The sequence below is a fragment of the Balaenoptera acutorostrata genome, chromosome 16, assembly GCF_949987535.1.
Source record: "Balaenoptera acutorostrata chromosome 16, mBalAcu1.1, whole genome shotgun sequence".
NCBI classification, from domain to species: domain Eukaryota; kingdom Metazoa; phylum Chordata; class Mammalia; order Artiodactyla; family Balaenopteridae; genus Balaenoptera; species Balaenoptera acutorostrata.
Window position 1 is genome coordinate 65,185,267 of NC_080079.1, and position 13,888 is coordinate 65,199,154.

At 44.4% G+C, this 13,888-nt stretch overlaps 1 protein-coding gene across 4 annotated transcripts in view; it reads right to left on the reverse strand.

Moving 5' to 3' along the window:
- The window catches only part of HKDC1 (hexokinase domain containing 1), a 59,878-nt gene that overhangs the window by 35,224 nt on the left and 10,766 nt on the right, over positions 1-13,888 (reverse strand). For all 4 annotated transcript variants that reach the window (XM_057531353.1, XM_057531354.1, XM_007167769.2 and 1 more), the window contains 3 exons: positions 9,034-9,210; positions 8,242-8,422; positions 3,386-3,548 (listed from right to left, as the gene is read on the reverse strand). In XM_057531353.1, the coding sequence (XP_057387336.1) occupies positions 3,386-3,548; positions 8,242-8,304 (226 nt within the window). In that variant the 5' untranslated portion in view covers positions 8,305-8,422; positions 9,034-9,210. The remainder of the gene's footprint in view (positions 1-3,385; positions 3,549-8,241; positions 8,423-9,033; positions 9,211-13,888) is intronic.

The following is a 13,888-nucleotide window of genomic DNA, read 5'->3' on the forward strand; positions in this document are numbered from 1 at the left end:
TGATCCCTTCTGTGACTCTGACACAGAGAAAGGACTCATTGGACCCCAGGGAAAGGAGGACCTGCCTAGAAGAAGAGGGCAACAGCGGCAGGGGGGCCATCAGGATCTTTACAGTGATTATTAAGATCATTATGACCTCTCATCATGGGGCTGTAAGGTACAGCTTGGTGACCATAGTTAATAATACTGTATTGCATATTGGAAAGTTGCTAAGAGAGATCTTAAAAGTTCTCATCACAAGAAAAAAAAATTTGTTAACTGTGTGTGTTGATGGATGTAACTCGACTTTCTGTTGCAATCTTTTCGTAATATATACAAATATTGATCAGTATGTTGTACACCTGAAACTAATGTTATATGTCAATTGTCACAGTTTTACAAAATAAATTTTAGAATACTAATTTTTAAAAAGAGAAATGATCTTTCAAGGAGGTGAGGTGTCCTTGAGAATCCACCAGCTGTAGACGATCCTCCAGTGACCTTTCAGGGGCTCCAGGCAGCCTTGGACACCAGGGGTTTCCTTCTCCTAAGCCAGGGCTTGTGCTCCGGCTCCTTCCCCACTCCCTAGTGCAGCATCTCCCAAAGGCGCGGGAGGACTGAACGTGTATATTCCTGGAGATTCACCATTTCCAGGGGGAGAGGCCTGAGAAGCCATATGTTTAGGAATCGTCCCAGGTGAGTCTTATGCTCAGGCAAGTGCGGGACCCCTGTCCTAATGCAGACTCCTGGGCCCATCAGCTGACAACATTGGGGCTCCTGGGCTCAACCTGCAAGGCTCACCCTCCGGGAGGCCTAAGAGGCTGCCTGGAGACAGAGGCCAAGAAGAGAGGCAGCTGGGATGGGGCCTAAAGAACCACTGTCACCTTCAAATCACAAGATGGGCACTTCCTGTCCCCCTTCCCTTGTGACTGGCAGAAGAGAAGGCACAAACGATAACCATGCTTTTAAGGCACTTGTAAGAACAGTCAACTGCTGCTCCCTGACTGACAGGCTGGGAGGTAACTAAGGCTCAATCAGGTTACCCCCTCTCTCAGGTAGGTTCAGATGAAAGGAGGGGAAACTAGGGAGTAGACAAACTCAAAAGGATTTCTCTGGAAATTGAATACATTTCTGAAATGGAGGCCCCAAGAGATTAGGATATAATTATGAAATCATACCACCAGCTCCCAGGAGCTCTGTAGGACTTGGGACATTTTGAATAGTTGAGAGCATTCCTTCCACATGACCTCATCTGATCCTAACGACCCTACAAGTTGGTGGGACAAACTGGCCATGTCCCTTTTACTAATGAGGACAGGAGTACAGTGGTTCTGGGACTTAACAAGGTCACCTGGCTCCACAGGGACTCTGGGCCCAGGGACCTCACTGCAGCAGGATCACTGGTGAGATTTATTGTGTGATGAGAGGCTCTAAGGAGACAGTGAAGAAAGGAGGTGGTGTCTCCTGGCCTGAGGAGGACGCAATTTCTAAAACTTGGTCGGTTTCACCTCCAAACCTTCCTGAAGCAGCCGGGGTTGGGAAGGCACACCTGGCCAGCAGCCTCACACCATCAAAGTCCACTTTCCCTTGCTTCTGGGGACACACCTCTACAAGAGGAACCAAAGCACCAAAAGCCAGGAGGACTCTGACCTGGGGCTCCCTCCCTCACACACCTCATGATTCAGGTGCTTCCTCGGAATGCCCCAGATGATCTGTCAAGGACACAGTCCCCACAGCATTCTCAAAGAGCAGTGTCAGAACTCAGGAGAGATTTCAAAGCAGGACTGTCTCCCTCCACAGCCTGTGTTCCTCCATGGTGGTACACCGCCCACTACACAACCGCCACCAGCAAGGGAACGGGTCTTTCCCATCACAGTTCCCAGTTCTCAAACGGCAGAGCCAAGCTACTTGGGCCCAGGCATTGTCCCAGAGGGGCCCAAAGCCCGCTAATCTGATCAAAGGTCCCTGCTCCTTCAAGGGCCCCAAAGCCCCTGCTGGAGCTTGGTTGCAGAACTGGGGCCCTGACATTGAGGAAGCCCCTTGGTCCTCACTGCGCTCATCTGACCTGAGGATAAGAGTTACACCATGGGGTTCTTATGGGGATTGTATGAGACAGTGAGTCCCTAGCACCGCATGACCATACCAGTTCCTTTCCCTCCTATGGCTTTACCCAGAGGCTGAGAGTGAAGGAGTTTGATGGAACCTCATAGATTCCCTCTAGAGGTGTCTAGGCTGTGGTAAGCAAAATAATGGCTCTCCCAAGATGTTTACATTGTAATCCCCAGATCCTATGGATACGTTAGGTTATGTAACAAAGGGGAATTAAGATTGCAGATAGAATCAGAATTGTTCATGAGTTGACCTTGAGGTTGGGAGATTATGCTGGATTATCTGAGTGGGCCTATGTAATCACAGGGTTTTTAAATGTGGAAGAGGGAGGCAGAAGGGTCAGAGTCAGAGATTTGAAAATGCTATACTGGGGCTTGAAGATGGAAAGGGGCATGAGCCAAGGAATGCAGGTGGCCTCTAGAAGCTGGAAAAGGCAAGGAAACAGGTTCTTCCCCAGAGCCTCCAGAAGGAATGCAGCTCTGCCAACACCGTGATTATAGCCCAGGGAGACCCACTGCAAACTTCTGACCTCCAGAGTTGTAAGAAAATTAATTTGTGTTGTTTAAAGCTGCTAAGTTTGTGCTAACTTATTACAGCAGCAGTAGAAAGCACATTTTACAGATAGAAAAATTAAGGCTAAACATTTTGCCAAAGGTCACTGAGATATGACAGAGCTGGGCCTAGAACCTAGGTTTCCTCAATTATTATTTAATATTTTTGCCACTATGTCATACTATCTTCCACTACTTCCTATCTATAGCCTAGAATCTAGATACCTAGGAGTGAAATGCCATTTACTATCCATTCTACAAATATTTCAGGCCTAGTACGCATCAAGCACTATGCAGCGCTCAGAGCGCTGTGGTGAAGAAGACACAGACCCTGCCCTCAGGGAGTGCTGGTCCAGTGGGGAGACATTCATACACAGCAGGGTGACAGGCGCTCTGATAGAACCTAATCCAGCATGGGGATGCTTCCAGATGAAGGCAGTAACCTCTACACTGAGATGGAAAAGCCAAGCTGGTGTTCATAAGGGGAAGAGTGTTGGGATTCTCCAACAGGAGAGGGAACAGAGTGTGTAGGGCTAAGGCAGGCAGGGAAGAAACAAGGTGCATTTGAACTTGGGCTCAAAACTTTTGGTACTGAGCATGACTGAAGCATAGAGAGTCGGAGGGTGGGGGGATGTGGAGAGAGGGCTGGAGAGGTAAGCCAGGGAACAGGAGCAAACTTCAGTTACCCATCAGCCAAGAGGGAACCAGGGGGATCAGGGTCCCTGGCAGCCCCCAGTCCCACTCACCTGAGCCATCTGGAATGGCCCTGACAAAGGTGGGCAGCATCTTCACCGACGCTGTGGGGTTGGTGTCCTTCCCCAGGCCCTTCTGCATCTCAGCCTGGAACCGAGCCACAACGTCCAAAAGGGTCTCATCGGAGAGCCGCATGTGATACAGGAACCTGTCCACCTGGAACAGATAGCAGAGTGATCAGGGTTGGCTGCCGGGGACACCTGCCCTCCATTCAAGGCTGTAAATTCCCACTCCAGGCATGAAGCTGCATTCCTGACTCGGGACAGCTTCTTGATGTGGATTCCCAAAGGTCCCTTGCCTGACCACTCATCAAGCTGGGGAGTTAGAACAGAAGGGAATGGAAAGCCAGGGAGGTGGGGACTTATTCCTCTGAAAAACAAGCTCTGAGGAAAAAATGATTCCCCCATTTTTCTGATGGGACAATGGAGGGGCAAAAATGAAGAAGGATTCAATTTCTAATTCCCGGTTCAAGGCCCTCACCATTGTCCTATTGCCTCTCCTCTGGAAAAGACTAGCTATAGCTTGAACCTCAAATTCCTAAACATGGAAGCTTTCTTTTGTGCAATGATAACAATATATATTCACGTTTCCCCTTGTTTATGGGCCGCTAGGAAGATCAGAGCTAAATTCAGTTTCCAAGTGCAACCTCTAAAGTCCAGTGCTTTTAAATTTCCATTTTGTTTTTAACTGAGGTTGTTTTAACTAAGATGAAGTTTAATTTTTAAAGCCAGATCATATTGCTATTGGAAATGAGTGCATGTCACTCAAGTAACCAGAAAATTGGGACAAAGGGCCGCTACCCCAGTGGAGGGAAGATGTAAAAATTACTATTGCTGGGCACAGTCCATTTGGAGGTAGTAAGTCACATCATATTACCTTCCTCCCCATGCTAACGCTAATCACTTGGTGGTGGCAGCCTAGATTCCCAGGGCTCGCTGGGATGGAGTGTCAGGAGGAGGGACAGTGGCATAGGTGCCCTGTATTGCCACCCTGCTTCATCTACTGAACAGCCTCTCTATTCATCCAGGTCACAAGGAGGCTTCATCTTGGCACATTCCTGCAGGAATTGCTCTCCCACACTTTTATCTAAGGCTAAGAACATTTGTTGCAGTATACAAAGTGCTTTCATGTATGTCACCTCATCTAACCTCCAAGACATCCATTTGAGGCAGTCAGGTAAGGCCAAATTATTGCTCCTAATTGAGAGATGGGGACTCCAAGGCTCAGAGCCATTAAGCAGCATTAGGAGGAGAGCCATCGGTAAGTGGCAGTCCTGGGACTATAATGCAGTCTCCATATTCCTTGCTCCATGGCCTGGTTTTGCTTCACAGCTTTGTGCAGGACCCACAAGCCCAACAGACAAGTTATACCAAAGTCCAGGGGCCACATGACCTTTATCATAAGACAGGTACCCAGTCATCAGCCAGGCCTAGAGGCCAGGCATCCCAGTTCAGTCCAGGGCCAGTATGGAGTGCTAAGCCAGTGAAGTGGTCCATGGCTCCAGGGGCTTGGGGGCCAGCGAGAGGCCAGAAAACCATCAGAGAGCCATTAACAAAAGAGGACAATTGGGCTTTCAGCATATTTGAGAAGATAGGATGGAACCAGGTCATGCTTCATTAAGGGCTTTCTGTTCACCCCGAGTCTGTTTATGACTAATTGGTTGGCACAGCAACACACAAGGAGAAAACCGACAGAAGGGACGTGACCCAAGTAATTGGGGCTTGGGGAAGGGTGAGATGTACTACACGGAACCTGAGCTTGCTTCTTTGTCACCCCAAGGTCCTTCAGACAGTGCCCCTGAACGTACTGCTCATTTCTGCTCAGCCCCAGAGTATGAAGACCTCCTCCAGGTAACCCCGTAGCATCATCCTTTGTATGTAAGTAGTGGTTTTGAGGCCCTTTGGGGGTAGTTTGCCAGCTGAAGTTTAACAGTCATTCAGGACTTTGGGTCACTACTCCTGCTCTTTCAGTAAGTTAAAGTTATGACAGACAAATGTCAACTTAGCGTCAGTTTTTTGTTTATTCTTTGTATCTTCCACAGCACCTGGTACAGTAGTTAGAAGGGAAGAATGAAACATACGTTGGGACAAAAAGGCTGTATTTTAAATCTAAACAGGTGATTTGAGGCCTGTATAAGCAGGCCCACACGTCGCAGGCACCAAGGAAGGGTACTTGAGTTCAGAAAACCAAGCCCACTCTAGGAGTGACTCACAAACCATGTGACACGGGATATCTTCTAAACAAAAGAGCCAACAAGCATCACATTTAACGTATGAAGAGCAAATTCAAAAATGCAAGCTCAGAGCTGCTGAATTACAGGATGTGGGAGCCGGAAGGGACTTTACAGATCACTTAGTCCAAAGATCCTGTATTATGAATCGAGAGTCATAAAATGGTTCAACTCTTGAACCCAGTGATGTCACTTCTGGGAATCTATCCTTAGGAAACAATCCTAAATATGGAGAACATTAAATACACACCAATGTTCATCATAGCAATATTTTATTTGTTAAAAATATGTTTATGAAAGTGGCTGAATGTCCAACAAGAGGGAAAAGGTTAAATTATGGCATATCCAACTTGACTGAATATTAGGAAGATAATTATGGAGAAATGTACTTAAGTGGTTACGTTATAACAGTAAGTGAACTATACAGATCCACAGTGGTTTACTCAATATAACTGTAAAAACATCCACTGTGAAAAAAGACAACAAGGGTTTCCACGTGGCAAATATGACAGTGTTTGTGAGAAGGGTGGGATTAAAGGTAACATTTCCACTTTTCGTAATGTTGACTTACTAAACTGTAAAAAGTACACAGGGAAAAACCTAACCAGTTCTTCTCTTATGAATGAACAATCTGCAGGTCAGTGACCAGACCCGGTCCAATGTTATCAATAGGTCAAATAATGTCACTACATCGAATTGGAAAAGATCTCCTCTCCTCTCCCCTCCCCTCCCCCCTTCCCTTCCCCTCCCCCTCCCCTCTCCTCCCCTCTTCCTTTCTTCCTTTCTTTTTCTTTCTCTTCCTTCCTTCCTTCCTTTCTCTTTCTCTTCCTTCTTTCCTTCCTTCTTTCTTCCCCTTCCTTCCTGTTTTGTTTTGGTTTACTTTTAATGTTGGTATAAGGAAATTTTAAAAAATTGTTCCAGGGTCTGAATAGTAATCCTCATAGGCAAGTAGCACCCAGGACCTTGACAACTCTAGAAGCAGGAAGCACAGAAACTATGGAGGGGACTGGCTACCTGACCGGGACGCAGAAAGAGCCCGTGCCTTTTGACCAGGTGTGCTGTCACCACGAGGAGGAGTGAATGAGTTGGTGTTCTCAGAACCTGTGACTCAATGCAGCAACTCATAAACCAGCCACCCTTGCTACCCTAGACACCTGCTGGCTCACTCATCAAGGTGGCTGCAAAGTGCTCCTGACTATCCCTGCTCAGCTCACTCTTAGCTATCTTGCCTTCCCCTGGGAGAGAGAGAGGGGTCAACCACAGGCCTTGACAAATGCTGACCCTCCTCCCAGAAGGACCTGGAACAGATCAGTGGAGGCTGCAATCCCGCCTCCTGGGCCTGCACCTGGGCTGGCGGACAAACACGTCTAGCCTGATTCTTGGGTGTAACTAAAGGTTAACCACCACAAAGGGGCCCAAGGAAACGCAACTAATTTGCTAGAACCAGAGGTATAAAGGTCCAAAGACTCCCCTTGAGGGCTGGAGAGACACCATGCAGGTTACATCTTTACTAAGAGGTCGTAACAGAAAATGAATTCTTAAGCAGTGCTGTACAGGACCTTTCCACCTCCTCAAGAAGCTAGTAGAGAGCTCCGTGAATCTAATCAATAAATGAAAATTAAGATAACTCTGACTGATTTACAATATTTTAAGATTTGCTATAACCTGCAACCCAACTCCCTAATGAACAGAATGTAGTGGGAGATTATCCCACCCAGCACAGGAAGGCTGCCAGGTACCATGCTTGCTTTCTTTCAGTTTGAAAAGCCAGGAGGCATCATGACACAATGGAAAGAATGCTGAAGGAGCATTCAGAGGTTTGGTTTAATCCTCACTCCACCTTAAATACCTGGGTAATCTTGGCTAAATCCACCTGCTGGGAGGACTTCTGTTATCTATAAATTGAGAGATGCTTGTGCCCAGAGCCCTGCCACTGGCAGCTGGTGTGGCTAGAGGGGCAGGCTGGGCTCATTCTAGGCTGCCAGGAGAGAACGCTGGTGGCTGGCTCCCATTTGAGCCTTGGCAACTTTTCACCAGCCGACCTTGGAATCAATTTTGTAGACAGGTTTCTTGGGCAAAGTGGCAAAATAATGCACATCATTAATAGCACACCACTGGCCAACAGCACGTGCCAACAATACATGTTTTGATTACTGTACGCAGAAAACTCACACCCCTCTTGGTATCCGTATTTATATCCTTTCAAGCATGTGAAGAATCATGTGAATTACTTTGAGTTCTCAGATTTTCTTTAAAAATGACTCTTCTTAAAAAAAAAAAAAAAAAAAAAAAAAATGACTCTCCTTTGTAGCCTTTCCCCCAAACATTCCTCACATCAAACACAATTGTCTTCAAGCTTTCTAAAGACTTTCTCCTCATCCCCTTCCCGTCTGGCATCTGCCAGGAAGTCCGAGTGAGATTGAAGGCTCAGGACAGTATGCAATGTGCAGCCCATGGGAGATTTACTTCCTCTTCCCCTTCCGTGAGTTTTTACTGCCTCTGTGCACCGTGTACCTTTTCTAATAAGCTCTCTTAAATCTCTTCACATGTAGGCACGGGATCGATTAACTCTGTCAGGGAAGCCTGAACCAGGTATCTCTCAGCTCTGTGAGTCCTTACCTTCTTGATCTGATCCTCCTTCAGCTTGGTGAAGTAAAATGCCATCAAGTGTACCGCAAACATTTTCCCCAAGTTTGGCTTCTCCTGAGGTGAGCAGATACTTCCGTGCGGCGTTCACTCCCACGTCTCTGGAGCGCTGCCCACTTCCAGTCCAGACTGGATCCCTCCGGGGAACTAGGTGCTACAGATTAAATACTTCCAGTCTGCTTAGTTCAATGATTAAACTTTGCCCCCTGTCTCTGGTCCCTCCCTCCAGCACACACTTGATTGTCTAATAGGAGGCTCAGGATGGTAGCTGAGGGTTGGTGGAGGGCAGGCACGGGATGGGTTGCTTGACTCTTTGAGAATCAGGTCCCACAAAATCTCGTTGCTAAGCAACACTCTCAAGCTAATGTCCCACCAAGCCCACTCAGCCGAGGAAAATCTGAGAAGCTGGGCGTTAAACAAAGCCAACTCTCAACCAGCTGAGCTGCTCTGCAAATGTCTAGTCTCAGGCTTTTCTCTTTAGTCCTTTTCTTCTCAGCACAGGAATATAACTCCTAACTCTCTGCTCCTCAAGAGCGCTATCTTAATTAAGACTAAGTATTGCCCTGGTCAGAGAGGTTTCAAGAATGTTGGGGCAAATTCCTTCATTTGTGACCAATCAAATCTCTTGGCTTACAGCCCTTGGTAATGGAAAAAAATCAATAACGGTTTATCTATTCACAATGGTAAGCCAGAAAACCTTGATATCCCAGCTAATGAACCAGAAAAAAATTATCCATGAGAAAGAATGAAGTCACCCGTACTCACTGGGAAGCTGCTGCTGGAGAGAAAAACTGAAGTCACAGACGGGAAATGTCTCAGACCACCAGGATATTTGGTTCACTCACTTATCTCCCTCCATCATACTTGATGTGAGAAGGACCCAGAAAGGGGTCAATGTATGGGTACAACAGACCTTGCACTCTTCCCGCAGTCATTGGTCAGCTGATGAAATCAACAACAACAATGCTGTTAACAACAGCAGCTAACATGGATGGAGCACTTACTATTTCCATTTTATAAATGAGAAAATTGAGGCCCAGAAAGGTTAGTTTGCTCAAAATCACAAAGCCTGTAAATAGTACAGTGAGGAATGAAACCCAGGAGTTTCATTTCAGTGCCCAGCTCTTAAACAATACATAATATTGCCTTTCTTCCTTTTCCATGCAATACTCAGTTAATAGCTACTACTAGCAGCAGCATTCTGTCGGGTTATCGTCAAGAATTCCAACCACAGGGACTTCCCTCATGGCGCAGTGGTTGAGAATCTGCCTGCCAATGCAGGGGACACGGGTTCGGGCCCTGGTGTGGGAAGATCCCACATGCCGCGGAGCAACTGGGCCCGTGAACCACAACTGCTGAGCCTGCGCGTCTGGAGCCTGTGCTCCGCAACAAGAGAGGCCGCGATAATGAGAGGCCCGCGCACCGCGATGAAGAGTGGCCCCCGCTTGCCGCAACTGGAGAAAACCCTCGCACAGAAACGAAGACCCAGCGCAGCCAAAAATAAATAAGTAAATAAATAAAAAATAAAAATAAAGGAATTCCTTTAAAAAAAAAAAAAAAAAAAAAAAAAAGAATTCCAACCACAGTTAACCCTTGAACGACACAGGTTTGAACTGCATGGGTCCACTTACATAAGGATTCTTTTCAATAGTAAATATACAGTACTACATGATGCAGGGTTGGTTGAATCCGCCTGTGTGATGTGGAATCACAGATACGGGGGGACCACTTGTACAAGGGGCCAGCTATTAATTATAAGTAAATTTTTGACTGTGTGGAAGGTTCAGCGTCCCTAACCTCTGAGTTGTTCAAGGGTCAATAGTACTTGGAAAACTAAACACAGAGATATCACTTCAACACGATCTTCCCAGTGGGGGAAAATGGCAAATGAAGAAATTCCTGACCATAACATCCCAAATACTAATCAAATGTTTACTAAAATTAGCAACTGATCTGATGTTAATGGAGGTCAGCTGGGCACCCCAGTGTTTCTCTGCTCCTATAGGCACCTGCTCTACAATACAAAGGGGAAAAAATGAGTTTTCCTGGTCAATTTAGCAGCCTTAGCTTTGTTTGCTTTGCAACTGCATAATCTCATTAATCAAGACAATTGCCAGACAATTGCCTGGCCAGAACCTTCAACAGCTGCCTCTTCAGAAGCCACTGATTCTCCAATCAGTGCTCTTTATCCATCCATCAGGTGGATAAGCCATTGGAAGTCTAGCCTAAGCCCAGGGTGTTTGATTAAAATTACTCAGATGCTTTTCTCAGACTGATATAAAACCGTCTCCCAGAATGAGAAACACTATCCTTTTCAGTGTGTTTACCCCTCAGACTATGAACTCTTCTAGCTCCTTTACTTTGTCGTTTCTACAAACAAGCAAAGGCTAATCTTTAGTTGTTGACACTATTCAATTCCCCATGTGGAACTGGTATTCTGAAACAAATGTGCTGTCCCTGAGTCTGCACTGGATGAGGATAACATCCTGGGCAGGTCACCTGCCTACAGGTGATAACAGTATTGTCTTAATTCCCTCATTTAAAAAGTAACCTCTGAGGTGCAGTACAGCACCAAGGTCACTGACTTATTCAACATAGGGATAAGGGGTTACAATGGCTCATGGACAAAAGGACACAAAGCTATAACCAAAGATCTCTGCAATCTAGTGGTTGCTTTTATGTGTCAGATAGGCAGCTTTGGGGATTTTAATTAGGCAAATGACACCAGAGGATTTTCAGCTATTACATCATTCCATTTTTTAATCTAAGCACATTAGCATCTACATTCCAGGTCTGAGCTAGCTGATTAAACCAAGAAGCTTAATGATTATAAAGATCACATGTATTTGAAGTCATCTAGCTCAGCCCCCTCACTTTAGAAAAACAAAATAATTAATTATTTTACCATTCCTCATCTGATTATTTCAGTTCAACCATTGGAATTTTTCACCCTTATTAAAGCTCTACGTAGCTATTCAGCGATATACAAGTCTTATAAGCACTTAGATTTTGCTTAAGAACACCATTTGAGGGTTAGCGCTAAGTGACATTTTAGTTAAAACGTATTACCTGTCTGGCCCAAACCTTCCATGTAAGAAGGAACTCTCTCACATCTATACATATTTCTGTTTCCACAGAGCTGGGCCCTTATGGGAAGACCTAAAGACAATATCTGCTTTCCTTTAAGTACTGAGCACAGTAGGAGGACAAGAAGTGCAACACAATTTACCTATTATTTAGTAAACACTTGTATTGATATAATGTTTACTAGGTGTTTTACAATATTAATTCCCAACACAACTATCATTCTCTCCATTTTACAGATAGAGAAACTGAGGCAAAGATCCCAAGTGGTATATGGTAGAATAGATATTTGAATGCAGGCAGCGTGGCTTCAGAGTCCATGCTTACCCACTGTGCTACACTGGCTCTCATTAACCTGGAAGCAAAGCACGGGGGAAATACAGGACCTAAGCTAGGGAAACTGGCCCAGTGGAAAGTGCACAGGCCCTGACTTCCCACTTTGGCTCTGCCCTGACTGAAGACAAAGGCTCCAAGTTCGTATCTGTAAAGGGTTCATAGCTCCCTTGTGGTCATTTGCAGAATAAAAGTAAATGAGATCACATAAGAGAAGCCATGCATCCCATAGTGGGCACACTAAAAGCATCTCTTTAATCTAAGCCTTCACCTAGCTCAGTACCCCTTCTTAAAATTGCTATTTCATCTCATCCCATTTAATCCCTTAGGATAAAAAAAAAATGCATGCAGCCCTTTCAGTACATTCAGTAAAACATAAAACATATATTACTTATATATGGAATCTGAAAAATAAATTAGTGAATATAACAAAAAAGAAACAGACTCGCAGATATAGAGAATAAACCAGTGGTTACCAGTGGGGAGAGGGAAGGGAGGAGGGGCAAGACAGGGGTGGGGGAGTAAAAGGTACAGACTACTATGTATGAAATAAATGAGCTACAAGGATATACTGTACAACACAGGGAATGTAGCCAATATTTTATAAAAACTACAAGTTGAATATAACCTTTAAAAATTGTGAATCACTAGGTTGTACACCTGAAATTTATATAATATTGTGCATCAACTATACCTCAATAATAAGCAAATAAATAAACTTGAATAAAATTTAAAAAAAACCATAACTGTAAACCATCAGAAGGTACCAGTTCCATTTATTGGAATTATAGAAACAATTAGGAATTTATAAATATTTTATTCCTGTTACTAAAGAAAATAGATCTTGAATTCTGTCCCCTATTTTTTTATTGATATGTCCAAAGTTAAGTTGTCCATAATATAAAACAGTCTGCCCTGCTGGTATTCCACATGCTGCAAAAGAATAAGAGAGTGTGTGAAAGAGCAAACTGCCATAAAAGAAAGTCAAAGTAGAAACTTTCAAACCCTGCCAGCAGTTACAGTTACTATGGTGTTGCCATGGGAGCAACCACAAATGAAGCAGAAATGTTAACTTCAGCAAGTTTCAAAAGAATACTACTGATAGTTTTTTATAGGTTTATTCCTGACCCAAGAGCAGTCAGGGAATGCTCATGAAGAAATGAGCATGTATGTTAACTACAGTTCAATAAAAATCAATTAATTAATTAATCTTTAATAATTTAAAAAATGTGTGCATATTATTATGTATGTAAATAATACCTAAATAAATTTGATTTTTAAAAAAGGGGGGAAAAAAAGAAAGAAATTAACCGCAATTATTTTTTATCACAACTGTACATTAAGAGCTGTATTTGCAAAATACGTAAGTGCGGCATAAACCCACAAGGACAAGAGAGCTTAACATAATTTTGGAAGACAGAAAGCTGACAGAGAAGTAACAGCTTAGCAGAGGAAACACTGACACCTCAGTGCCTGCAGAGAGTGACTGCACCAAGAAACGAGCAATGACATCTGTAACTCTAGAAATGCTCAGGAATCGAAGGCCTTGATACTTCAGAAAAGCAAGAGGCTGAAAAAAAAAGAGATTGGCTAAAAGTGAATATAAAAAAGCAATTAGGCCCCAGGTGTGCCCTCTGCCTAGAGCAATGAGTGACCACTCCACCCCCACCCCTAGAGGAGAACAGGTGTTTATTCTTTGGAGAGAGTGAACCCAACAGCCCCTGGACTTGGGACCATCAGGCACCCAAGTGGTAGTGAAGCACAAGACAGAAAACAGGGCCATCAAATGAAACCCTCAAATTCAACAGTGAGACCCCAAACCACTTTTTTCTGTCCAATTTTCACCAGCAAACATCTATCTGTATACACCCCTTTCTTCCCTCATTGGGAGGAGTTGGGGGATCCAGTTTTTCCTCTGGTAAAACTATATGGCCTCAGATAAGGAAAAGGCAAAACAATAGGGACAGTAAACAGATCAGTGGTTGCCAGGGGTTTGGAAAGGAGGGCTGAGTAAGTGAAGCACCGAGAAGTTTTTAGGGCAGTGAAACTATTCTGTATGATGCTGTAACAGTGAATATATGACAATACATTTGTCAAAACCCATACAACTTTATAGCACAAAGAATGAATTTAATGTATGTGAATTTAAGAAAATATTCAGGATATCATGGATGCAATGGGAATGACAATATAACAGTATTAC